The sequence below is a fragment of the Pongo pygmaeus genome, chromosome 9 (genome assembly GCF_028885625.2).
Source record: "Pongo pygmaeus isolate AG05252 chromosome 9, NHGRI_mPonPyg2-v2.0_pri, whole genome shotgun sequence".
NCBI classification, from domain to species: Eukaryota; Metazoa; Chordata; class Mammalia; order Primates; family Hominidae; genus Pongo; species Pongo pygmaeus.
In genome coordinates, this window is record NC_072382.2 from 123,315,303 (window position 1) to 123,341,849 (window position 26,547).

Here is a 26,547-nt window from a genome sequence, read left to right on the forward strand (position 1 = left end):
AGGTATCCTTTTCATTGGCACAGGGCTGCCCAGCTTCAAAGCAAGCTGATTGGAGGGTCTGTGTGCTTGTGGGGTGGCAACAGATAGACAGGAAGTGGGGGTTGAGGCCAGGCACCTTGAGGCACAGCGGGAAACCCTACGTGGGCCTGCCTCTAATGCTTTGTGCTGTGTTCCTTTTTCCTTAGGAGTTCCCTGCACAGAGAATGACTACAAGCTGTGGTCACCATCTGATGAGCGGGGGAATGAGTGTTTGCTGGGACACAAGACTGTTTTCAAACGGAGGACCCCCCATGCCACATGCTTCAATGGAGAGGACTTTGACAGGCCGGTGGTCGTGTCCAACTGCTCCTGCACCCGGGAGGACTATGAATGGTTAGTTCTTCTTTGATGGCTGGGGACTGAGTTGTGTTTTATTCACTCAGCAGTGTTGGGGGAAGAGATTAGGCATGGTCCCTTTCCCTGAGTAAAGCAAGGGAACAGAAGGAAACAAGTATTTGTGAAGCATCTTTTATGTGCCAGGAACTGTGCTAGGCATGTTTCATGTAAGTTGTTTTCTTTAGTTCTTACAGCCAGGTAATGTGGTAGAGGTGTCTAGGAGAGCTGCAGCTATTTCTTCAGGAATAGATAGCACTGGGATTTATTTCTATTAGGGTAACCCAAAAATATGCTGAAGGTTTCATTGTTGGTAATCCTTCTCCTTAGGACCCTATTCTAGAGGGGATTTATTTCTTTATCTGAAACGAGGGGATGTTAGTGTATGTATATGTGTGTGTGTTTGCATCATTTATTATTCCTTCAGCAAAATATCCAAGGCATTGCTGCGAATGCTAAAAGTAGGAGAAGTGACTTGTGCATGGCTAATTGGCACAGGAGGTGGAAGAGAGCAAGTGCCTCAGAGGAGGAACTGGTACTTTTATTGTGACTATTGAAAGGAAGGAGAGGGCTGTGGATTGCTGTTGGAGAATGAGGAAATTTTTGGAAGAAGTGCTGTTTGAGCTGGGCTCTCAGGGAGCATCTATATTTGCAGACAGCAGTGTTTTGAGACCATGTGTCTGCAACAGGCAGGTGTAGAGGCAGCAGGGTGTGGTTGGGAGTTGAATTGGGATGCCTTGTTGGGTGTATGACATGGGGATGATAATTGGAGATGAGGCTGAAAAGATAGAATACAGTAGGGTAGAGAGACCTTAGAGGGGACGAACCTTATTCTATAATTAGGAGGAGGCCTTCAGGGGCTTTTGAGGAGAGTTGATGATCACAACAGAGGTTAGCTGTAGGAAGAGGATTCTAGTGGCAGAGTATGCAGGATCTCAGAGCTCCTGGACAGTCACTGTAGTCTATAATTCAGCAAGAAATCATTGCAGTTTAGTCAGGAGCACCAAGAGAGCCATGGGTATTTAATATAAATACACAACTCATATTTCAGTGGTTGCTGAGGCACAGAGGAACTAGATTTTGCTTTGGGCAGCTGTACTTGTCTTGACTAAAGCCAGAAACCTCTGATGTGTTCTAGACCAGAAGTTGGAGCATGGTCATATAATAAATGTTTTAGACTTTGTAGGCCATATGGTTTCTATGACCTGCATTAGAACTCCTCGCTCTGCCCGTGGCAGTGCCCATGGGTGAATCAAAGCTGCTCTAGATGAATGAATGTGGCTGTGATCCAGTAAATCTCTATTTACAAAAATGGCCAACCAGGTTCGGCCACTTCTGTTCTCGACCAGTGCTTCTGAAACTTTAAGGTGCATATGAATCACGTGCAGATTCTGCCTTGGTCACATGCAGATTCTGCCTCAGGAGTTCTGGGGGTCTGCATTTCCATCAAGCTCCCAAGAGATGTGGATGCTGCTTATCTGCACATTCACCCTTTGAGCAGCAAGGCTTAGAACATAGAAGACAGTCATTCCCTTAGAAAGGTGTGTGCTCCCAAGGTAATGACACAGACTCTAACAGCAAAAGCACAGAGCTGGCTGATGTTCCTGGTGACATCAGTTCCATGCTGTTTGCCTTCTGCTCTTTCAGACACTTTTGCATTATAGTCTAATCTAATCTGAGAGCTTTGTTGGCCTCAGGTAGTCCTCCCCAGACCTGCTTGAGACTGGAGAGGTCCTAATCCCTGAAAAGATCATAGTGCCCTCTCTCTCCCCTCTTCCTATCCCCAATATGTACTTCAAAAGAAAATTAAGACTAAGTAAAAAATAGGTAAGAAAGTCTAACAAATCTTTGGGTTTTTTTTTTTTTCATGACATTTAGGCTTAAAAACAAATAACATTAAAATTTTCTCTCTTGCCCTACATTTCCCCAACCCCCACCAAAAAAAATAATTCACAAAAAAACAAAAAAGAAATGGAGCTTGGTGTGCCCTCCTGGGTAAACTGGCCTGGGTCCTGCTGGTCTACCTTGCCCACCCCATCTGCCTTGCTGGAACCTGCTGTATGCTCACCCTGCTTGTATGCGGAGTCTTTTTATTATAGACCAGTAAAACCACCTGCTCTGCCCCTCATGGAGTTGGGTTGCAGGCCAAATGAGATCGTGGGGTGATGACCCTCTGAAATGGTAAGGGGTATATGGATGTCAGCTATTCCCTGCTCCACCCCCACAATTGTTTCTCTGCTTGCTGTAGCTGCTGGAAGGCAGCCAGCCCAACTATATGGCTCTTGGAGATGTTTGATGGCATTGGACTATGGCAGTGAGAAGGAAAATGGTCCCAAGATGGATGTCAGGAAATGAGATGAGAACGAGCAAGCTTATAGTATCTTTCCATTAGTTCAGGTACTGGTTGACAACTGTGTTTGAACACCAGGTTATTTCTAATAGTCCTTTTAGACCACACTGGGAAGCCCAGCTATTGGCCCATGTTTCCTGATTTCCGTGGTAGATTCTTTTATATTCTTGTATTTCTCGACATTGCCAAGTCATACAGCTTTCACATTCTTGACTGCAACCCCTAGTAAATAATACATTTTCTGTTATGACCCTGTACTTACATATGTATGTGTAGATACATACACACATATAATTAAAACACAAGTTTTAGGAGACAACAGTGACTTTTAAATGTATGATGGGGCCTTTTGCAATCTTTTGCTTTTTTTTGGGAGGGGAAGAATCTGGTCTTGGGCCTCCCAAGTACTTTCAGAGTCCACTAGGTCATGACCTATGGTCAAAGAAAGCTGCCCAGGAAGAGGGCTTTGCTATTGGAGGCAAATAAGTAATTAGCTAATGCTTTATCTGGTTCCTAAAAAGATTTAAAGTAGCCATTCAGTAATAACAAACTGAGGTAATGAAAGAGGCACGTTTGATACAGTGAAGAAACTGCTGCCTTTTGAACAATTCTTACAAATTATTAAATGTGGATTATGATATAATGCACACAAATCACTCTCTGTATATCTGTTAGTACTTTTTGTATCAGAAATGTTTAATAAATATTTGGAGTTTTTCTTTTTGTTTTTTGTTTTTCTGAGACAGAGTCTCACTCTGTCACCCAGGCTGGACTGCAGTGGTACAATCTTGGCTCACTGCAACCTCTACCTCCTGAGTTCAAGCCATTCTCTTGCCTCAGCCTGCAGAGTAGCTGGGATTACAGGTGTGTGCCACCACGCCCAGCTGATTTTTGTATTTTTGGTAGAGATGGGGTTTTGCCATGTTGCCCAGGCTGGTTTAGAACTCCTGACCTCAAGTGATCCACCCGCCTCAGCCTCCCAAAATGCTGGGATTATAGGCCTGAGCTACCATGCCGGGCCTAAATATTTGTTGAATTGAATAGAGCAAATAAATGTGTTCTGGTTGAGCACGTGAACGTGGAATATATGTTCTGTTCTATAATTCTTTGAATATATTCTATAATTCATTGAATTATAGAATTTACAGCTTTGGACGGGCCTTAGAACATTCATAGTACATAGTACAGTCACCTTGTTTTTGAATCATCTTCAGCTGAGGCCTCCTGCTTCCTACTCCAGGATGCCACCCATCAAGCTGGGAGGTTTGGCAGATGTGACCCCAGATCACAGGAGGTCTCATGAACCTAACTACTGTATCTCAAAGTACAGGATGATTTAGCTAGTATGTGGATATAGTCTTAAATAACATTGAACTCCTAGTCAAATTTTTTCTTTTTTTCTGAGACAGGGTCTTGCTCTGTTGCCCAGGCTGGAGTGCAGTGGCGCAATCATGGCTCACTGCAGCCTTGACCTCCTGGGCTCAAATGATTCTCTCACCTCAGCCTCCCGAGTAGCTGGGATCACAGGTGTGCAGCGCCATGCCTGGCTATTTTTTTGATTCTTTTTTGTAGAGACAGGGTCTTACCATGTTGCCCAGGTTGGTCTTGAACTCCTGGGCTTAAATAATATGTCTGCCTTGGCCTCCCAAAGTGTTGGGATTACAGGCATGAACCACCATGCCCGGCCCCAAATAATTTTTTAAAAAGGTTATTCTTTTAAAATTTCTCTTTTACTTCTTCGGATTCTGTCAAGAAGAAAGTCTCATTGGTTGCTAGTAATTCTGTAACATTTGCCTAATCCCTTTTAACAGAGAGGGCAGGTCCAGAGTCTTTGAGTAGGGAACTGGATCTGGCTAAAATTTAATATTGTTTTGATTTGGCATGATGATTTATATATTTTTTTGTCTATTTATGGCATGTGATTGTGTTTTTCCAACTGTGGTTCCGATATAAATCTTCTTTTGAAGATGTATTTTATATAAAATGTAAATATTCTTTAAAGAGACGTGTTAAATAACTTATAATAAAAGTGAAAAGTAGTAAGGTAAAGTCAGCAGAATTGGTACTGGAATGCCTGAAATGTATAAAACAGTGGCCTTAACAAAGCCCAATTGCCTTTTTAGTGACTTCGGTTTCAAGATGAGTGAAGATTTGTCATTAGAGGTTTGTGTTCCAGATCCGGAATTTTCTGGGAAGTCATATTCCCCTCCTGTGCCTTGCCCTGTGGGTTCTACTTACAGGAGAACGAGAGGGTATGTATCACAGAGGTTGCCCTGGTCCGCACATGGAGCGAGAGAGCATAGAGGACCGTCTGGATTGCTCTATACTCTAAATTCTAGAATTCCAAGTTAACAGCCTGCAAGTAGTTTGGGCAACATTATAAATTATGGTATTTGTAAACTCTCCTACCTCCACATTGCAAGTCTGTAAGCATCCCTGAAACTCTAGGAATATCTTAAGTCATCAACTTCAACAAGGAAACATCTTCAGAGGAATGTATTCAAGAGATATATTTTAAAATCTTGGCCAGGACAGTGCCCTAAATTGTCTGGGCCTGCCTAGTCTAATTATAAGCAGAACTGACTCAGAACTACGAACATCCTCTTTCTAGTTCTAAAGGGAAATGAGTGGATGGACTCTACTGGCCGTGGGTAGTAAATGTATTCCCAGCTGGGATGCCTTTGTGGCTATTCTTCCATGTTTCTGACCTCTTGCTCTTGGGGTGGGGGGACAGCTACCGGAAGATTTCTGGGGACACTTGTAGTGGAGGAGATGTTGAAGCGCGACTGGAAGGAGAGCTGGTCCCCTGTCCCCTGGCAGGTAAGAGAGGTGGTTTCTTCCCTTTCATTTCTTGAGACATGGTTGAAGCAGTATCACGATCTCACCCAAGTCCGGGCTTGTGGCTTCTCTGATTGAGTGGAGAAAAACAATGGCCGTCACAAGCATCACAGGGCTTCCTCTTTTCCCTAAGGTTGGTTTCCACACTGAACTTATACATAGCCATACCCTTTTTTAGGAATGGAAAGTATTTTGTGTCAGCTCAGTTTCTTTGAGGGAAATCCCTTTGTTAATTGAAAAATATTTATGCAGCATTCACTGGGGTAGAAAGGTGCCCACAGGCTTTTGTGTGTTCCTTAATCTGTTTGTCAAAGTTGAGTATAAAGAGGTGTGTGACTTCTTAGGAAGTAGCTAAGTAGTCTATGTTAATTTTATAATAAAACTAACTATAACTAAAATTTTAATGGAATTTTATGGATTTCAGTGTACTTTTTTATGTGTTGCCAGTTTAACCCTTTTAACAACTCAGGGAAGCAGATATTATCAATTTTGTTTTTACTTTTTCACGAGGAAGCATGTTAAGAGGAGGTTAAATGGCTTAAGGTCACACATCTAGTAAGTGACAAAGTTGAAATTCAGACTCTAAGCCCCATGCTCTTCATTGGACATTGCCCAAATGGCAAATAAATATCATTCTCACTATTTTAGATAATCATTATGCATGCTAATTAAGAAAAACTTCTCTGAAATGATTCACATGCTGTAAAGGTATAGTGTGTTCTAAAACACGTTTCTGCTAGATTTAGTGGCGATGTAACATGAGGTCTTTACAATAGAGACATGAAATTATGATACTTTGAAAAATAATCTCTTAGTTGCTTGTTTTTCTTCACTCTGTTTCCAGTTCTTATTCATTTAAAGCTTCTTTATTCCCTCTGTGCCCTCCTTCCTGCCCATACCTCTTGGTGAAGGTAAATGGCTGGAGTTTACTTCCATCTGCGGTGGGTGGTGGTGTCTACGTGGACAGCCATAAGCACCGAATGAATCATGAAAGAAGTGTATGGTCTCCACAGGCAGGGCAGGGCAGCCCTCTCTTTTGCTCACTGCTGCCAGCTTGCCCTGGTGTTTTTCATGCTAAGTTCGTTAGTCCCTTAATTTAATCTTTCATCATTACCAGAGTAATTCACATACCTCACTATGGAGACTTAAAAAGAACCACCACTTCAGCAAATTCCAACAAATGAGCAGATAATATTCAAATATTTCCCTCACAAGAGCTGTTATTGATGAGGGTGTGGGTTAGTAGGGTTTGAGTGATTGCTCTTAAGGCGCTGGAGTGCCTACTTTTGTAATAAATATTTCTGAAGATAATTCAGCAAGGGACAAAACAGTTTGTTTAAAGCCATCTCAACTGGCAGGAAAGCTATTTTCTCTTCTGGAAGATAGAACAGGGAATGAAGTGGAGAAATCTCATTCTATTGTGGGCCACCTCCTATGTAAAAGAGAAAAAAAAAAAAGGCATGAAATAGGAGGCAGGGATATATCAGGGAAGAAAAAGATGCTTTCACAGGACTAATGGGAGCCATAATATCTTTGCAAAGATGAGGTAATCTGGGCATCTGGAAGGATTTTTTAAATGCAAGAATTTTTCTTCCTTTACAATTACTATGAAAACGCACATTCCTAGGCTGTATATATGGCCAGGACCAGCCAAGAATTCCATTCCTTTTCCAGGTTAAGCATTGCGTGCTGGAATGCCGCATGCTGCTCTGAACGTAATCCTAAAACAAGTATTTCTGGATTCAGGTTCTACTTTATGGGTATTAGTTTCTTAGAGGAAAAAAAAAACCCAGAGTGACAGAATGAGGTTTATAGAAGCTGGAGAGAGATGTGGGGCAAAAGCCTTGCTGCTGCAAATGTAGCTTTCATGTCCCTATACCTTAGCTGGCCCCCTCCCTGGGAATGACAGCAGGAAGGTTTCTTTGACAACCAAAAGGGGAGGTAGGTTACCATGTGATGGTAACATAGATACTTCTAAAGTGACCTGGAACCAAAGGAAAAGAAGGAAAACTTACCTTATTAAAAATTGTAGGTAGATTTATTTTTTGATGCATTATCTATATTACAGCTTTTATAAAGAAGGTGAGTGGTACATGTTAAGTCACTGAGTGTATGGAATCAGGAAGTGGGCAGGAATGTCTAACCCAGGCATGCAGCAAAAGAATTCAGATTTGCATCTTGGTCCCATATGCAACACACTGTCAAGATGCACACTTTAGACACAGATGCTGGTGTGCTGCTTGTGTCCACTCCTGGGGAAGAATCTGCATGTTTCCCAGGCTGTTCCCTAAGTGGACAAGAGAGTATACTGGGTCTTCCTATTTCCAGTTGTCTGAGCACTCAGGACCTTCATTTCTACATCTGAAAAATTATCCACACTAGTGTCTGTATCATAAGAGGCGGCACAGTGTAGTGGTTAAAGCATAGACTCTGGATCCAGAGTGCCTGGGTTCCGATCTTGGTTCTACCACTTGCTAGTTGTGTGACCTTGGGTGAGTTACTTAACCTCTCTGGTCTCAGTTTTCTCATTTGTAAAATTTGGTTAACAAGAGTTCTACCATCAGGCAGTTGTTATGAGTCTTAAACAATACCCGATGCGTAGTAAGCACATTGTACACAATCTGTACACAATTTATATTTGTTGACTAGAAACAGAATTTTTGTGATGATTATGTTGTGGAACATTTTGTAAATAGCCAAGAACAAATGCATTATTATTATTATTTTGAAGATCTAAGAGGTTCATAGAATTGCCATATGGTGTTGTGAACAATATGAATAAGTGAGCAAATTGATTAGAGAGCTTAGTTACAAAGCTTCAGTGACTAATGGTCTCTCGTCAACAAGATGATGGTGCTGTGTTGATACAGTCACGTGAGGAGGGAGAACAGGGCGATTGGTGTAATTAGGTTGGCAGGTGTGACTTGAAGACTGGTAGGCTTAGTCCAGAAGTATGGTTGTTGAAGCATGCATATTGGGAGATTTAGATTAAAGAAAAACGTAACAAGTAAAACACTTGCAGATGAAGAAACAGATTCACTGGAGTTTAAGTAACTTGCCTGAGGCGGAAATGTGATTCCATTACACACCTCCTGAGTCTTGATTTATGTGCTCTTCGCTTGGTCCACACCACATGCCAATGGATTTGAGGTTTGTGTGTGAGAAACAAATAGGTCAGATGTGCTAGGACCTCTTCAGCATCCCCTGGGTCCAACCTCCCACATGTCTTGTGTGTCTGGCAGAAGAGAACGAGTTCATTCTGTATGCTGTGAGGAAATCCATCTACCGCTATGACCTGGCCTCGGGAGCCACCGAGCAGTTGCCTCTCACCGGGCTACGGGCAGCAGTGGCCCTGGACTTTGACTATGAGCACAACTGTTTGTATTGGTCCGACCTGGCCTTGGACATCATCCAGGTGAGTCAGCACTTGGCCTCACTGTGGGGGCTGTGCATCGTGACTGCCCCATCCTGATAAGCTTCATGCAGAATGGCCTATGGAAATGGGCAGTTAGAAGTTTGTAAGTGTAACTCATCTCAGGGCCGACAGGTGAAAGTTTCCAGTCTTCTCTGTTAGTACTTTTCTTTCTCTGTTTTCATCTGTTCATATAGGAAGGATAAAGAAAGCCCGAAATCCACAGACCTGCTTGAAAGTGAGGTCTTGCTTTTCCTGCTGGGAAGGTGTTGGGACTAGTAATGTAGGATGATTAGTTGCCCCCTATTGTGCCAACTGCCTCTTGAGCATCTTTCTTCCCAAGCCATGATACAGTAACGCTTGACTTACCCATAGCTCACATAATTATCCACTTCAGCTGTTCTGAACACAGATAAGAACCAGGAAGTAAGCATTAAAGAGCCCTGGACAGGCCAGGTAGATAGCCATACACTCAAACCCATGCATTTAAAGGAGAGCTATTTGATCTTTATTCATTGTCTACTTTATCCTTTTAGAAAAGCAATTCCAATAAATTTTTATCTAGATTCCAACCCAACAGAAATTTTATAGTGCTTGGGTATTTGAGGGGGTTGGGGTGGGGGCTGGCGGTGATGCTGAATGGAGCTGTCCAACAATAGCACTTGATGGCTAAGAGCCTCACAGGGAAGAAAGAGTATAAAAGCAGACACAAGAACTTAAATATAACAGCAGTCTGGTTTCACTTATTTTAAAAGCAAACAGACTCATACATCTCAGTAATCTCCGACTTTATTATTGCGATACAGCATAATTTAGTAACCAGTGTTCATAATGATAATGCAGAGTAATATATATGATGAAATTCTCTTTATTCTGCTTAAAAAACAAAAATATAGTACATTTTAGAAATGCTTTCATGAAAACCTGGCTTCATGTGTCTGGAAAGTTTACTAACGTAAAACATCTCATCCCTTTTCAGTCCTGCCAGTTGAATAAAGGGTTACCCTTCATGGGACTGACTTGGCAGGGGGTCATTCGAACAGTTCCTAGCATTTATTATTACTTTTCTCTCTTCAGCGCCTCTGTTTGAATGGAAGCACAGGGCAAGAGGTGATCATCAATTCTGGCCTGGAGACGGTAGAAGCTTTGGCTTTTGAACCTCTCAGCCAGCTGCTTTACTGGGTAGATGCGGGCTTCAAAAAGATTGAGGTATGTGTATTTTCGTGCTGTTCTTAATTAAGGGAGCAGGCGGGGCACCTGGGCTTTGAGCCAGATTTGACACAGAGGCAAGGGCCAGTGTGTCAGATTACTCTGGAAATTTCCTGCGAGTTTCCAGAGAATGGACTAGCCGAGCCTCTGGAGAGGAGAGAAAAGGGGGTAAGTACCTGGGAGTTGATCTTTTGGCTAGCAGAAGCTTAGCTAATAACAATGAATGGTAATATTTTTATTTTATTTATATATTGTTTTTGTTTTATTTTACTACTTTTATTAAACATGATGGCAAAAACTACAATTACTTTTGCATCGACCTAATATCATGGTATTATTATAATGCTATAACAATAATAGTCTAGTATTATTTTAGTCGATTAGAGTGATAGCAACAATATCATCATCATCATCATCATCATCACCACTGTTATTAATCCCCATTTCTCTGCAACTTAGCTACCTAGTAACCTGTCCCACCTTATATACCCAAGGCAAGGATGATGAACGACCTCTAAATTGCCAAATCTTTGTCTGGGGGAATGTAGTATGCTCAGCTCACTGCCTCAGCACCTCTTTATACTGACTCTGCATGGAGAGACGGCATGTGGGTGAAGTGGGGAGTGCAGTAGAAGCAGGGAGATGCAGAGAGCTAAGAGGAGTTGCAAGACGAAAGACACAGACTTGAGAGATAGACCCGGGTGTAGGCTTGACTCCACTAGCTCAGTGACATGGGGCAAGGTACTTATGCTTTCTAAACTTCAGTTGCTTCATGCATTAGATGGAGATTCATTTATTCACGCAACCATTTGACAGGGGTTCTCTGCATGATACATGTGGTTTAGGTTCTGATGTTAAAGCAGTGGGCAGGACACACACGTTCCTGTTCCAGTAGAGCTTAGATTTTAGTGGAGAAAGCAAAATAATAAATCAGTTCTGTTGGTGGTACATGCTGCAAAGACTCTGAAACAGTGCAGTGTGATTGCGCTTTTGGAGAGTGGGGCAACATTAGAATAGGCACACAGAGCAGGCAACTTGAGGTTGATGTCTGAGCTGAGCCCTGGCTGAGAAGAGAATGTTCTTGTGTCCACCTCATGGGGATGCCGATAGAAGTGAACTGGCATCTACTGAATGCTGCCTCGGTGGTTGTGTTATTGCTCTTTCTGTCCTTTCTTTAATTGCGTGTGGTCATCACTTGGCTAGGGGCTAGAAGAATGCAGGTGGTGCACAAGCACCCACCTTTTCACGGGCTGGGGCAACCACTGCACAACTCAAATACTGTTGGTGCAAAATGGTGTCAGATGAGCCAAGGTGCAGAGCTACTGATGCTTATTGGTCCAGGTGGGTCAGAAGAGTTAGGAAAGGAGGCAGGCCTGGCAGTGAGGTTTGAAGGAGAGTTATGCCTTGATTAGAGTAAGCAGTGGGGCAGGTAGGCCCAGGATGGGATGTGGCAAGAGCAGACAGGAGTGAGTCCGCATCAGGCTTGGAGAAGCAAGAGATGACCAGCCTGGCTGACGGGAAGGAGCACGAATATGAGTCCCACCTGTGGACTCTTCATTGCAAGGCTGTGACATTGAGAATTTGTTGTATGGGAGTTTGGAGCCATAGATTGCCTTGGAACGTGGAGTGACATGGGATGGTGAAATAAGTAAATGCTTATCTGCTTGTTTACTTATTTGAGTAATTTACTTACTGATATTGCTTTGTCCAGATCATCATGCCCTGGAAACTGGGGCATACATGGTTCTAGCTCCTCTTTCAGACCACTTGAAAATTGTCCCATGAGTCAGAGGAAGGAACAGCTCATTGTGATGAGAAGTTGGGGCAAGTTTCCCAGATGGGTCAGGTCAGGGAAATAGGCAGGCATGGCGGGCAGGGGACATGTCTGTAGCAGAAGCTGAGTAGCCACCTTTGGCAATGGGGGTCTTTAAGGAGCTCAGATCCATCTCAGCCTCTTTTCCCCCTGTTTTTGTCAGGTAGCTAATCCAGATGGCGACTTCCGACTCACAATCGTCAATTCCTCTGTGCTCGATCGTCCCAGGGCTCTGGTCCTCGTGCCCCAAGAGGGGTAAGTGTTGCCCCAAAAGGAAATCAGTCTTGCATCCAATGCTACACTAATAGATTCTCATGAAACACAGACTGTGGGACAAAAACTCTGTTTCTCATGATGGTGGTTGAAATGGTCTATTAACTGAGAAGTTTGAGAACACAGCTTAGTCATCGTGGTCAGGTAACTCAGTTCGCTTTTTGTTAGCCAGTGTCAGAGTCTGTTTAGGCATCCAGGTGTCTTGCATCTGTGGGTTGTTTCTCTAGAAAAGTTGATGTTAAAAGAGAGCTTCTGTAGACATAGACAGGCCTGCTTGGATATTGTGAGGACTTTCTCTTGAGTTTCATGCATGGTACAAACATTTAATTCATTCCATCTTTCCCCTGCTTTCCCAGCATGTGTAGGTTTTCTTACTTACAATCAGTGTGCACTTGGGGAAGGCAAAGGTGCTTTATATTAACTCATTAACTGAAGGAAACATAATTAAGAGGGGAAATTCTGGATTTGACATTCTGGCTTTTCCTCTCTTGTAGCATTTATGATAGAGAATTGGCACAATTTTTTCAAGGAAAATTCTAAGAGTAATGTATGTACTTTGTTGACAATATTTAGAGAGAACAGCACTTTATGAAAAAAATTTGCTTTCTTCCTTTTCATTCTTAACCCTTTACCCTCACACTTCCTAGTGGTAATCATTGTTAATAATGTCTTATGTATCTTTCATGATTGCTTTTACTTATGTACAAGTATTATCTTTAAAACACACACACATACACACACATACACACCAAATAGAATTGTAGTATGGTTACTATTCTGTACCTTTTTAAACAAACTTAATATGTATTGAAGATAGTTTTGTGTGAGCATATATAGATTTTTAGGTTTTACAGTATTCTATTATATGTACCATAATGTGTCACTTCCTCTGCTGATTAACATTTAGTTTAATATACATATGTATACATTTCTTTGTATATTATCTTTGCATAATTTGATTTTATCTATAGATAAATTCCAGTAAAGGAATTTCCAGGTGAAGGAATTTAAGTGGCTTCAGGTATTGTCATTACATATTGTTTTAATAATGCCGAAATAACCAGCCGGATCATTTGAAAGGAGTTTCTGACCTTTTCTGGAGTAGTATTTGAGCTCCCATTTCTCTAGTATTGATGAGGTATGTGTTCTGTCCCCATTTTCGCTAGGGTGATGTTCTGGACAGACTGGGGAGACCTGAAGCCTGGGATTTATCGGAGCAATATGGATGGTTCTGCTGCCTATTGCCTGGTGTCAGAGGATGTGAAGTGGCCCAATGGCATCTCTGTGGACGACCAGTGGATTTACTGGACGGATGCCTACCTGGACTGCATAGAGCGGATCACGTTCAGTGGCCAGCAGCGCTCCGTCATTCTGGACAACCTCCCGCACCCCTATGCCATTGCTGTCTTTAAGGTGAGTCCATTTGTTGCCGCCGGACAGTCTGCTAGAGCGGGTGAGGAGCATATGAGATCAGGAGCCTGCCTCCCTGGGCTTTGCAGAGAAGCTGTTTAACTTCTTAAAGGTGGCCTTTTTTCCAAATTTGAGATAACTTATTTTCAGTCCTATGGAGGGATGCCAGGCAGAGGCGCCAAGGGTCCAGGCTCCCCTGCTGTTCACATTTTAAAAGGTTAAAAGTGAAGGCTGTTCCCATGAACATTCCCAGTTTGCCCCTCAGTGTCAGTAGCCTCATTTCGGGGTGGTGTCTTCATTTCTTGTGCGCTTTGCTCACTTTGTTCTCTGATGACTTCCAGTGAGCTCTGCACCACCTACGGTGCCTTGCAGTTCTTTTTCGACTCTGGAGAGCAACATGGCTCTTCCCAACTCTGAGAAGCAGATTTCAAACTGAGGGGGTTGGTTTTGTGTCATAAACTTGAATGCTTATCAGATAGTTTCTTTTGGGCCATTTCTTCTGTGGGGTTATATGGTGAGGTTTGGATAAAATTGCTGTCCTTTGCATTCAAGTAGAATCTTGATCAGGCCAGCCATTCAGCCAATAAATGTTAGTTGTCTCCTGCCTGGGGGAACTCTTACCGTTAGAGAGGACCAGAATAAAGAACTAAAGAGTTGGACTAATGGGCAAAGGTTTTCTTTTTAGAATGAAATCTACTGGGATGACTGGTCACAGCTCAGCATATTCCGAGCTTCCAAATACAGTGGGTCCCAGATGGAGATTCTGGCAAACCAGCTCACGGGGCTCATGGACATGAAGATTTTCTACAAGGGGAAGAACACTGGTAAGCCAGAGTCTCTTCTTTTGTCTCTGTAGAGTTGATCTCAAGAAAGGGGCTGCGTGTGGCCAATCTCTGCTCAGAGTAGGAGCTGGCAGCCTGCATCTTTGTTGTCACGACAACATGCACATTATTTAATTTCTTCCTAATGACATCTTAATTTCTTTTCTAATGATACACAAACAGCTGGAAGACAGCATGCTTTTGCCTGCCTAGAGTGTTGGTGCTTGGTGGGTAATTACACCCTCCTCCTGCCTTTGGCCCCTGACTGATTGGTGGCTCGGCTTCTGTTGCAGCTGGGAGAGTCCTAACATGTGCTTAATCCCTGTTTGGCACACTTGCAGGAAGAGACTCTGTGCTGGGTGCTCAGATAGTTGTTGCTTCCTGACAGGGCCTCTTGCTTGTTCTCCGGTTGCCCAGATGGCCTATTGCTCATTGACCGTACCTACCTCTGCTGGAATGGCGCTGTGTAGTTAGGTGTTGTTTTAATTAACTTTTCCCACCATGAAACTCTAAACCCCATGAAGAAAGAGATGGTCTTTTTTATTCCCCGATAGTTTTACCAGTGTCTAGCACTTTGCAGGTGCTCAATTCGTATTTGTTGAAAGAATAAGGGATGAAAAGGGAGGGGAAGAATTGCAGTGAGTGCAGACAGTAGGTGTCTTAGAGATCTACTGGGTGAGGCTTCAAGAACTGCTATGAGGCTTTGACCTGCTAGTCCTGGAGTCTGAGACTATTCAGTGGAAAGCCTTTATCATTTCATGATTGCTCTTTAATTTTGCTTGTCTCCCAGCCATACTATTGATTCTAGAGGAGAAAGATCCGAGGATTACCAAGAAGAATAGTCCCTTTAAGAATTTCCTTCTTTATCTCAGCAGGATTAAATGGCATCCTGGGTTTGCTGATTCTCCTTTATTGACAAACTGCTAAGTTTTCTGTTCTTAACTGGAATGTTGATATTGTTTTATGGTTCTTGGCTGACCCTATACTAAGAGAAAATTGACAGGGGAAATAACACTGTTATAGATATCATTGTTATCCTCTTGGGATTGTGAAGATAGCATGAGAACACCCTTAGAAAACTATAAAGTGTCTTACAAATGTAAGACGATATTATTTGTTATGTCTTCACTACTGACCTGTGAGGTAGGGAAGGCTGGTATTGTGATCCATGGTTTATAGATTAGGCAATTAAATCTCAGATATGAATTAGCTTTCCCAAAATATCCTCACTAGTTTAGGAGCAGGCCTTTTGTTGCAATTCTGCCGCTAAGTGGAGAAGTCACATTCTTTCTTAGATGAGGCACCTGTTTTAAAATAAGGAGAGTTGAAGGAATCTTGCTTCTCAGCTCCAGTGACTGAAATCTTCAGGCCTTTGTTTGATGGAAGACATCCACCCCTACTGATCTGACTTGCTAGCTAGCAGAGTGGATCTTTAGCATTTCTCCAAGTGGATTCTTAGCATTTCTCCACGTTACCACTTAGTCCAGAAGAGTGGGTCTTCATTTTTACAAGTCCTTGTATGCACGTGTTTGATGTGCACACAGGAGCTTCTGAAACACTGTATGCAGATGAAGCCAGTGGTTACCCGGTCACAACTTACTTCCCAGTCTTGACTGTCCACTTCATCCCAAGAACTTGGGCACAGCTGACATGGAGTCACACCCGTGACTGAGGAGCAGTGCGGGAGGAGAGAGTTTGTGGTCTCAGCACGTGCAAATATGGTGTCTTGGTGCCAGTCAGACAGGCCTACAATCCTCACCTTAGGTGTAGTTTCCCTTTCATGCCTCAAAGAGTCATCTTCATTTAAGCTAGCCAGAGTCATTTTGGGGCCCAGAGTGAGGTCTGGATAGATGACAGGCTGGTTTAAAAGGGAGATATGTATTAGCAGGGCATAGTGGCCCACACCTGTAGTCTCAGCTACTCAAGAGGTGGAGGTGGGAGGATCACCTGAGCTCGGGAGGTTGAGGCTGCAGTTAGCCGAGATCGTGCTGCTGCACTCCATCCTGGGTGACAGAGTGAGACCCTGCCTCAAAAAAAAAAAAAAAAAAAAAAAAAGCTGGGGGAGATCTGTGTTGGTGAGTAGAACACAGACCTGGACCTGTGCACAGGCGGCTGTGACTGTCCCTTTGGCCATGGCCAGTTATCACCTCTCTGCTCCTTTCTCTGTTTGCCTTTGGGATTCTCTCTTGTTCTCCTTTGGTTGTGAGCAGGATACTTCCAGGAGACCTCCTGCCTCCAAATACAGGGCTGGAGAAAGACATTTTTGTCTTTCTCTGCAGCCCAGTTTGGGTCAAATCAAAGCTTTTGCAGTGGTGTCTGGCTGTCAGCACTGTCTATGAGCATTCCGCACCTCTTGGCCTTGAACTTGTTTGCTCTAACCTGCTTGCTTTTTTTGGACACTGAGAGGACACTTGCTTTTTTGGACATCGTATTACAGATCCACGGTGTGTGTTGGATCTAGCACTTGGAGAAATGCTAAAAATCCACTCTGCTAGCTAGCAAGTCAGATCAGTAGGGGTGGATGTCCTCCATCAAACAAAGGCCTGAAGATTTCAGTCACTGGAGCTGAGACGCAAGATTCCTTCAACTCTCCTTATTTTAAAACAGGTGACTCCTCTAAGAAAGAATGTGACTCCTGTCCATCTTTATTATTTTTGTTGTCTCCTCCTAACACATTCGGGACTTTCTACAGTAGTCTCCTGCTTATTTGCCATTTTGCTTTCTGTGATTTCAGCTACCTGCGGTCAACCACTGTCCAAAAATATATATGGAAAATTCCAGAAATAAACAATGTATAAGATTTAAATTGCTTGCTGTTCTGAATAATGTGATGAAATCTTGTACTGTCTCCTCCCTGTCCCACCTGGGATGTGAATCCTCCCTTTGTCCAGCATCTCATGCTGTTGATGCTGCCGGCTTATTAGTCCCTTTAGGAGCCGGCTGGGTTATCAGGGTGTCAAGGTACTGCAGTGCTTATATGCAATGAACCCTTATTTTACTTCATGATGACCCTACACCTCAAGAGTAGTGATTCTAGTAATTTGGATATGCCAAAGAGAGGTCGTAAAGTGCTTCCTTTAGGGAAAGGGTGAAAGTTCTAGACTTAATAAGGGAGGAAAAATAATCTTACACCGAGTTTGCTAAGATCTGCTGTAAGAACGAAACTTCTATCTCTGAAATTGTAAAGAAGGAAAAAGAAATTCATGCACAGTATAGGTTTGGTCCTGTCTGCAGTTTCAGGCGTCGCCTAGGGGTCTTAGAATTGGGGATTTTGGAATAAGTGGGGATTACTATATTAACCAAGTGTTAAATAATAATAATTGATAGTAACTACATTTATTGAGGGGTTGCTGTGTTATAAGTACCACAGTAATGTGCTTTGTGGGCTTGTATAACCTCACTTCGTCTTCCCAAAGACTTCTATATGTACTATTAATATTTCCATTTTATAGATGAGAATATGAAAGTCTGGTTTAGTAACTGGTGTAGGTCACACTTTTAGTAAGTGGTAAGAATTTGCACCATGGCCCGTTGACTTCAAAGCTTGAACTTCGATAAAATCACCAGGCTCTGCTCCCTCTGTCATGTGTTGCTGGAATAGCAGTGCCCTGGTAGTATGACAGCAGTTCAGAAGTACTGTTCTAGATTTTGACTGATGATGGTTCGTAATAAAATTGTTGTTCAGTTGCAACATTTATCAATTTGAAATATTTGGTTATAAATGGATAACAAAAAATGTATTTTTCCTTTATAGCTAGCTGGTTTTCATTTTTTATTTATTTAGTTCTTTTGGAGACAGAGTCTCGTTCTGTTGCCCCGGCTGGAGTGCAGTGGCATGATCTTGGCTCACTGCAACCTCTGCCTCCTGGGTTCAAGCAATTCTCGTGCCTCAGCCTCCTGAGTAGCCCGGACTAAAGGCATGTGCCACCATGCCTGGCTAATTTTTTGTATTTTAGTAGAGATTGAGTTTCACCATGTTGCCCAGGCTGGTCTTGAACTCCTGAGCTCAGGCAATCTGCCCGCCCCAGCCTCCCAAAGTGCTAGGATTTACAGGTGTGAGCCACTGTATCTGGCCACTAGCTGGCTTTTAAATGGTATAACTGGAATTTATTCTTTGTAAAGTGTGTTTTTTCTTTAAAGAGGTTACTTTACAAGATTGTTGATGTATTCAGTTGCTCCTGCAATGGCTCTTGGAGCTTTGGAATTCTTTTGCAGTTTTGGAATTTTCCTTTAGAGCCTGCAGTAAGTACGTGCTTTTAAATATCTATAATGAGGGCACATATTTATTATTTGAGATAGATTTGATTTTGATAATTGCCAAGTGTATAGATACTTGAGATGATGACATTTTTGGCTCCTAAAGTATTCCTGGAGGAATTTTCCAAACAGGAAATGTGAAAATGTTCTGAACATGCCCAGTAAAGACATCACGGGGCTACGTGTTTGATCTTCTAAGGGAATGTCTTTGAAGATGATTGTCCACTCTTCACATTGAGATGACGGTTTTCATATTGCCTGGTCCACTCAAGACAATTGGCATCCTGTATAAAGGGTCTGTGGCTGTGGTTGAATTGCCATCATAGGAGTTGGTGAATTACCCTTCCATCTTCTTCCAGGTTCTCTCTGATGCAGCTCTCCCATTTTCCATTCTCTGGCTTCATACTAGCCTAGACATTCCTGCCCCTGCCTACCTCTTATGATCAATGACTTGGTTAGCTTGTTTTGCAATTTGCCCCTGGTTACTGCCTCAGAGTTCAGTTTCATACATTTCCGCCTAGATCAGCCTCCTGAAATATGATACCCCATTTTGAGTTCTCTATTCTTAGCTCTTCTTGCTTGTTTGGATAGGAATATTTGCTCTGCATATGAAAATGTTAGTTACATTATTTTACAGACACGATCCCTGTGAAAAAAATCATCCTGTAATAGAGTCGTTTATTTTATTTGTTTGTTTGTTTGTTTGTTTGTTTTTGAGACAGGCTCTGGCTCTGTTGCCCAGGCTGGAGTGCAGTGGCGCCATCTCAGCTAACTGCAGCCTCTGTCTCCTGGGCTTAAGCAATCCTTCCACTTCAGCCTCTGGAGTGGCTGGGATCACAGATGTGTACCCAGCTAATTTTGCTTATTTTTTTTTTGTGGAGGCGGTCTTCACTATGTTGTGGAGGTGGTCTCGAACTCCTGGGCTCGAGTGATCCTCCCACCTTGGCCTCCCAAAGTGCTGGGATTACAGGTGTGAGCCAGTGCACCCAGCTAGTAATAGAGTATTTTTAAATAACATCATATTCCGTTATTGTTCAGGATCTTGGAACATTGAGTGATATATTGTCCTTTGAATACAAAACACATGTTCCCACATCCTTGTTTGAGTTGTTTCTCATGAGTGGTGGCTTCATGTCAATTCTGCATTCCGTCTTGTAGCCAGTGGCCTGTACCTTTGAACTAAAGGAGCAATCTGTGCCCACTAATGGATCAGAGTGAAGGGATGTCTGGGACTTCTGCTATAGTCAACTGGTTAGTCTGCTATGGTAATTAAGCTGTTATGATTGATTATTTACTGAACCTTTTGGACTGTTTCATCATGTGGACTTCCCTTCCTCTGGAGGTGTATGTTTTCTCTCTATTTACTGAACCTTTTGGAATGTTTCATCATATGAACCTCCCTTCCTCTGGACGTGTATGTTTTCTCTCTTTGGTAATACCTCTTATTCTTGGTGTCATAATAACGTTGTTGCCATAGCATTGTGATTTTTATTTTTATTTGTAATGTAAATTTACCAATGATATGCACACACACCCAAAGCTACTGAGTATATTATCCATATTGACACTGAGTGTCATTAATGAACTTCGTCTAACCTGTAGGCCAGGATAGGCATGGCTTAGATGAATGCTTGGCTGGGTGGCAACAGATGATTTGGATATGGTGCTGATGTGTGGGAGGGCGTCTCTGTCCATGACATAGCACAAATGAAGAATTAGCAATTGAGTTTTATCTAAGTTTTTATGTTCATTTTTCCCATTTTCATGATTAATAATTGCAGTCAAAAGAAAAAACATGATTTCATAGTTTCTGTGACCCCATAGTTGTATCACGTTTCAGATTGTTATAAAATGGTTTATGCATCTTCTTACCTGCCATCCCTGGAACGATGTAGGGGATAGGATGGCATTTTTGCCATCTTTGTTCATCCACAAAGACTCCTTCTCAAGAGTGCAGTGATGGATTTTACGAACTCTCTCTGGTGCTGCCTTTAGTAAGCTGAACCAGAGAAAAGATTGGCAGGAGTGGGCTAGATCAGCATGAACTAGTCCTTACATGAACTCATTGCACAGCAGTGGCTGATGAGTACTGTGGTTGACTCCTCCTTTAGCTCTTGAGCTGCACTCTGGCACAAAGGAATTGAGAAGGGGAGGCCTGGATTTTTGTCCTGGGCCCACCATTAACCAGGTGTATGTTCTAATTAAGGCCTTTGGGGCCCTAAGGAGCAGAAACCCACTCAAGCTAGCTCAAGTGAATGGTTTTATGGAACGAATAAAGGAGCCCAAAGATGAAAGTCTATGAGAGCCTCATGGGGACTGGAGCTGTTCTTTCTCTTTCCCTCTCATTAGGCCTCTTCTCTCCGTAAGTCTCTTTCTTTTTAAAAAAAAAAAAATTATTCAGAATTTTGAAGGTAATGTTCAACTATATTATAGCCACTAGTGTTGTGATTGAGGAGTCCAAAGACATTCTGACTCTTTTTTAAATTTAAAAAAAAATTTTGTAAGGGATAGGATCTTGCTATATTGCCCAGGCTGGATTCGAGCTCCCAGGCTCAAGCGATCCTCCTGCCTCAGCCTCCTGAGTAGCTGGGGCTACAGGTGCGTGCTGCCATGCCTGGCCTCCGTAAGTCTCTTTTAGTCTCCTGACGGTCTGCAGACTGAGCTTATCTGCATACCCAGAGTTTTGACTTCCACACGGTTTTGGCTTGCCATGTGCCACTTCAGCACCCACACTCTATGATCCTTTCCTTGGCTCCAGCTCCTTGGTTGTTTTCTTGTCTTTGAGTAACCCATTTCCAAATTCCCAGGAGGATCCCTGCTGCCTGGCTTGGCTCTGGGGCAGTCTGATCTGGCTGAAGACAGGATGCAAGTCACTGGTTATACTGAGCAGAAGTTTTCAGTACAGTAGGCTCCCCAAAGCTTGCCACTTGACCCTTGAGAGCTTCTCCTTTCCGTAAGACGAGGAGGTTGCAGTGGGTCTCCTTCTTGTATTCAGTACCTCCCTCATGGTGTGTATTAACCTACCTGCTGCTGTTTGTCTTCCCTCCAGGAAGCAATGCCTGTGTGCCCAGGCCATGCAGCCTGCTGTGCCTGCCCAAGGCCAACAACAGTAGAAGCTGCAGGTGTCCAGAGGGTGTGTCCAGCAGTGTGCTTCCATCAGGGGACCTGATGTGTGACTGCCCTCAGGGCTATCAGCTCAAGAACAATACCTGTGTCAAAGAAGGTACTTCTCTTTTTCTTTTTTGCCTGTCATCCTCCTTCCTTTGTTTCCTGCTCCCCCCCAGGGGAGGGAGGGATAGCTCTCTGTTTCCTAACCTTTTTGGGTTATTGGAAAAAGTCCAAGGTAAAAATCAAACCTACCAGATACTCACAAGAATACTGGTTTGGGTTCTAAGGCCTGGTTAGGGTCAAAGAGGCCCTTCAGTCCTCATTCAGAACAGGCCTACGCTGTACCTTTCTAAGTAGTAGCTGTGGTTTTTGGTTTCATGTCAGATGGCACAGGCTTTCTTCAGGGTCTTCCTTTTTATTCTTTTGCTTCTTCCTCTCCTCACCCATCCCTCACATCCAGGTTTCTTACCTTCTCCTGTTTTGCATAAGTTGGACCAACCTGACTGGGAAAAATAACCAGTGTGACTCCTTCCGCGTTGACTTACTCTCACCTAACGGTTGTCCATCCTCTCACCGTAGCCTAGCCCAGTGTGTCCTGAACTTTCAGACCAATGTTTGCAAAGCACTTTGAGTCTAGACCTTATGCCGTGACCAAGTGGCAAGAGCAGGCTTACACCCACTCCCCCTCTGAATTTGAATATAGAGATTTAACATTTCTTTCCTCTGAAATTTAAAAATTTTTCCTTCCTGTGTAATTTTTACCATTGCCACTTCCCCCGCCTCCAGCTTCATGTTTCTGTGAGTGAGGTGAACCTCTGCAAGGGCACCTTGCCATGAAGTGCATGGATTGATGGCCAGAATTTCTGCTTTTCCTTATCTGTGATTCTATTTGCCTTTTTTTTTTTTTTACATTTTAAAGAGACAAGAAAGAGACAGGATCTTGCTGTATTGCCCAGGCTGGCACATTCACGGCCCACTGCAGCTTCAACTCAAACTCCTGGGCTCAAGGGATTCTTCTGTCTCAGCTTCCCATGAAGCTAGGACTACAGGCACGAGCCCGGCTAATTTCTTTTATAGGGACGAGGTCTCACTTTGTTGCCTAGTCTGGTCTTGAACATCTGGGCTCAAGGGATCCTTCCTCTGCCTCCCAAGGAGCTGGGATCACAGGCATGAGCCACTGTGCCTACGCTATTTGCTTTGTAATCCTAACCCTGCTTCTCACAGCAGCCCAAGTCCAAGGCAGTGAAACACACAATACAAGCCTTTTAGTCAATCTTCCTTAAGAAATATAAACAGAAAAAAGATGAGCCTTTCTTTCTTAGAAACAAGAGACTTTCTTTCAGGCTGTGGATACAATCTTAAAACTGTTTGGAAAGAAATAGAATCAACACTAAATTCCAAGAGAAGGGGAAGAAAGCTACTCCATTTTTCCCATTAGAATGCCTTTGATTATCCAAATATGAGACCAATCATCACATGTTCTTGATGCAGTTTGCCAAACTATACATTTTTTTCTGTAAGGAATTTTAATTGCTTGCTTTAAAGTAGTCACGGGGCAGAAAAATTTCTCAGAGTATTGAGAAAATCTTCATAACTCATTTGCTTGATAGAATATATATGGATATATATAACTATATATATATAAACATACCTATAGATATATTGAATCTGTATGTTTTAATTCTGTGTAGACACAGTCCATTAAGGAGTTCTGTGTGTAATTAGTATTTTATAATGTTGATGTACTATATTCACTACCCAATAGACTCAACTGGTGTTGTGGTTATCCTTCTTAAAGCATTTTATCCGCTTCTAAATATTTCTTCCAGCCTCTTCCTCTCCTTTGATTTTTAACTAAAAGAGGAAAGCAAGAGGCTAGTATGGGACATTTCCTTCCCTGTATACATGTGTGCTTGGCATTCCTCCTCGCCCTTTACCATCATGTTACTTGTTGCGGGAAGTCCAGGACCCCAAACGGAGGGACCGGCTGAAGCCATGGCAGAAGAACGTGGATTGTGAAGATTTCATGGACATTTATTAGTTCCCCAAATTAATACTTTTATAATTTCTTATGTCTGTCTTTACTGCAATCTCTGAACATAAATTGTGAAAATTTCACGGACACTTATCACTTCCCCAGTCAATACCCTTGTGATTTCCTATGCCTGTCTTTACTTTAATCTCTTAATCCCGTCATCTTTGTAAGCTGAGGAGGATGTATGTCGCCTCAGGACCCTGTGATGATTGCATTAACTGCACAAATTGTAGAGCATGTGTGTTTGAACAATATGAAATCTGGGCACCTTGGAAAAAGAACAGGATAACAGCAATGTTCAGGGAACAAGAGAGATAACCTTAAACTCTGACCACCAGTGAGCCAGGCGGAACAGAGCCATATTCTTTCTTTCAAAAGCAAATGGGAGAAATATCACTGAATTCTTTTTCCCAGCAAGGAACATCCCTGAGAAAGAGAATGCATCCCTGAGGGTAGGCTTCTAAAATGGCTGCTTTGGGGGGCGGCTGTCTTTTATGGATGAAATAAGCCCCAGTCTCCCGTAGTGCTCCAAGGCTTATTAGGACGAGGAAATTCCCGCCTCATAAATTTTGGTCAGACTGGTTGTCTGCTCTCAAACCCTGTGTCCTGATAAGATGTTATCAGTGACAATGTGTGCCCAAAACTTCATTAGCAATTTTAATTTTGCCCCAGTTCTATGGTCCTGTGATCTTGCCCTGCCTCCATTTGCCTTGTGATATTCTATTACCTTGTGAAGCATGTGATCTCTGTGACCCACACCCTATTCGTACACTCCCTCCCCTTTTGAAATCACTAATAAAAACTTGCTGGATTTACGGTCGGGGGCATCATGGAACCTGCTGACATGTGATGTCTCCCCGGACACCCAGCTTTAACATTTCTCTCTTTTGACTCTGTCGCTTTATTTCTCAGACCGGCCGACACTTAGGGAAAATAGCAAAGAACCTATGTGAAATATCGGGGGTGAATCTCGCCCGATATCTGGCTGAATTTCCTCCAATATCTGGCGCCTGAACAGGGACTTGAACCCTGGACCCTCAGATTAAAAGTCTGATGCTCTACCGACTGAGCTACCCAGGCTCAACTCACATAACCTGGCATCACGGAACCTGCTGACATGTGATGTCTCCCCCGGACACCCAGCTTTAAAATTTCTCTCTTTTGTACTCTGTCCCTTTATTTCTCAGACCAGCCAACACTTAGGGAAAATAGAAAAGAACCTATGTGAAATATCAGGGGTGAATTTCGCCCGATATCTGGCTGAATTTCCCCCAATAGTTACTAAAGGAAGGAAAACTCAAAAGAGAAAGTCCTGTGGTCCAGCAGTAAGAATAATATTGGTTTCATTTCCTCCCCTGCCGCACTCTGATGGGTAGAGAACACCTGTCTTCGCAACCAGTATCGCTGCAGCAACGGGAACTGTATCAACAGCATTTGGTGGTGTGACTTCGACAACGATTGTGGAGACATGAGCGATGAGAGAAACTGCCGTGAGTCTTCTGGATTGGACGTTAAGCATTTACCATTACTCAGAAGCCTGGTTGGCTCTTCCCAGGCTGAGAGCCTAAGGTCTAGGGTGAGGGCCACCCATGATTGGTGATGCCCATCTAAGTTGATGGGGCTTGGATGACAGAGAAAACATATTTCCATATACAGGTAGATATTAGATATATAGGATTAATATTATATACATAATATTTTTTAACCACCCCAGAAGTACCACTCATTACAAGAGATTTATAAATAAACATCACATGGCTGAAACTGAATTGATTTGGCAATCTGGGCTCTAGTCTTGGCTGTGGCTCTGTAATAAAGCTGGTGACTTGGGGTGAGTAAACAGGTGATATTCTTTGATTTGGAAATTCAATATTCAGCCTTTTTAGGGATGGAAAATTGGTATTTACTCCAGTTAGTTGATGTTGGCTACCTACCAGGCTCAAGAGAGATTGTTTTCATTGGTTAGTAATGCATAGCTTGGCCTACATTGTGGGGCCATTGGTGTACATGCCATGTAAATGTCATCTTTGGGCTGTATAATTTTTAAGGTCTGACTTCTAAAGTATAAGACTGTGGTTAGCAGAAGTTAAAGAAAACCAACCAACCACAAATAACAGATAGTTTATTAACCACAAATTTTCACTATCTTTTTCTTCACTTAATTTTTAGTAGCTTCGACATTATCTTATAAGGAGATGATTTGCCCTTTTGTCAGTCATGCATTCACTCAACAAGCAGTTGCTCTACGCCCTGTGTTCCAGGCTCTGTGCTGGGCCTGCATATATATTGCCGATCAAGGCGGAAACGGAGTTCACAGTCTGAAGTAGGAGTCAGAAAAATAGGCAGTTACAGTAGAGTGGTGGGCACTGCGATGCAGAAGTGTCATATGCATGTAGGATGGGCACCCAAAGCAAACTTGGGCACGCCCTAGCAAAGAGCTCTGGAGAATGTCCGGGGTGAACTAAGCAGAGGTGGAGGGAATCAATTCACAGGCAAGGGAGCAGCATGTGGGGAAGCTGGCATGGCCAGGAAACTGGTTGAGTTATGGAGAATGGGTATGAGCACAGGGGCCCAGGTGAAGTTGGATGAGTGGGCAGGGCCCAGGGCAGCAAGGGCTTTGTGGACTTTTTCGGAGAAGCAGTTAGGAAC

At 43.0% G+C, this 26,547-nt stretch overlaps 1 protein-coding gene and 1 non-coding gene across 9 annotated transcripts in view; one reads left to right on the plus strand and one right to left on the minus strand.

Annotated features, from left to right (window-relative positions):
- SORL1 (sortilin related receptor 1) overlaps positions 1 to 26,547 on the plus strand; it is a 180,561-nt gene that overhangs the window by 92,510 nt on the left and 61,504 nt on the right. For 6 of the 8 annotated variants that reach the window (XM_063671515.1, XM_063671516.1, XM_054441732.2 and 3 more), the window contains exons 14-23: positions 186 to 372; positions 4,846 to 4,974; positions 5,457 to 5,542; positions 8,803 to 8,975; positions 10,050 to 10,181; positions 12,158 to 12,249; positions 13,434 to 13,680; positions 14,363 to 14,501; positions 21,805 to 21,978; positions 25,275 to 25,388. In XM_063671515.1, the coding sequence (XP_063527585.1) occupies positions 186 to 372; positions 4,846 to 4,974; positions 5,457 to 5,542; positions 8,803 to 8,975; positions 10,050 to 10,181; positions 12,158 to 12,249; positions 13,434 to 13,680; positions 14,363 to 14,501; positions 21,805 to 21,978; positions 25,275 to 25,388 (1,473 nt within the window). The remainder of the gene's footprint in view (positions 1 to 185; positions 373 to 4,845; positions 4,975 to 5,456; positions 5,543 to 8,802; positions 8,976 to 10,049; positions 10,182 to 12,157; positions 12,250 to 13,433; positions 13,681 to 14,362; positions 14,502 to 21,804; positions 21,979 to 25,274; positions 25,389 to 26,547) is intronic. The other 2 variants (XM_063671512.1, XM_063671513.1) reach the window with 1 other exon arrangement.
- Positions 24,906 to 24,978, minus strand: TRNAK-UUU (transfer RNA lysine (anticodon UUU)). Its single transcript has one exon. It is a non-coding gene; the product is annotated as a tRNA-Lys (tRNA).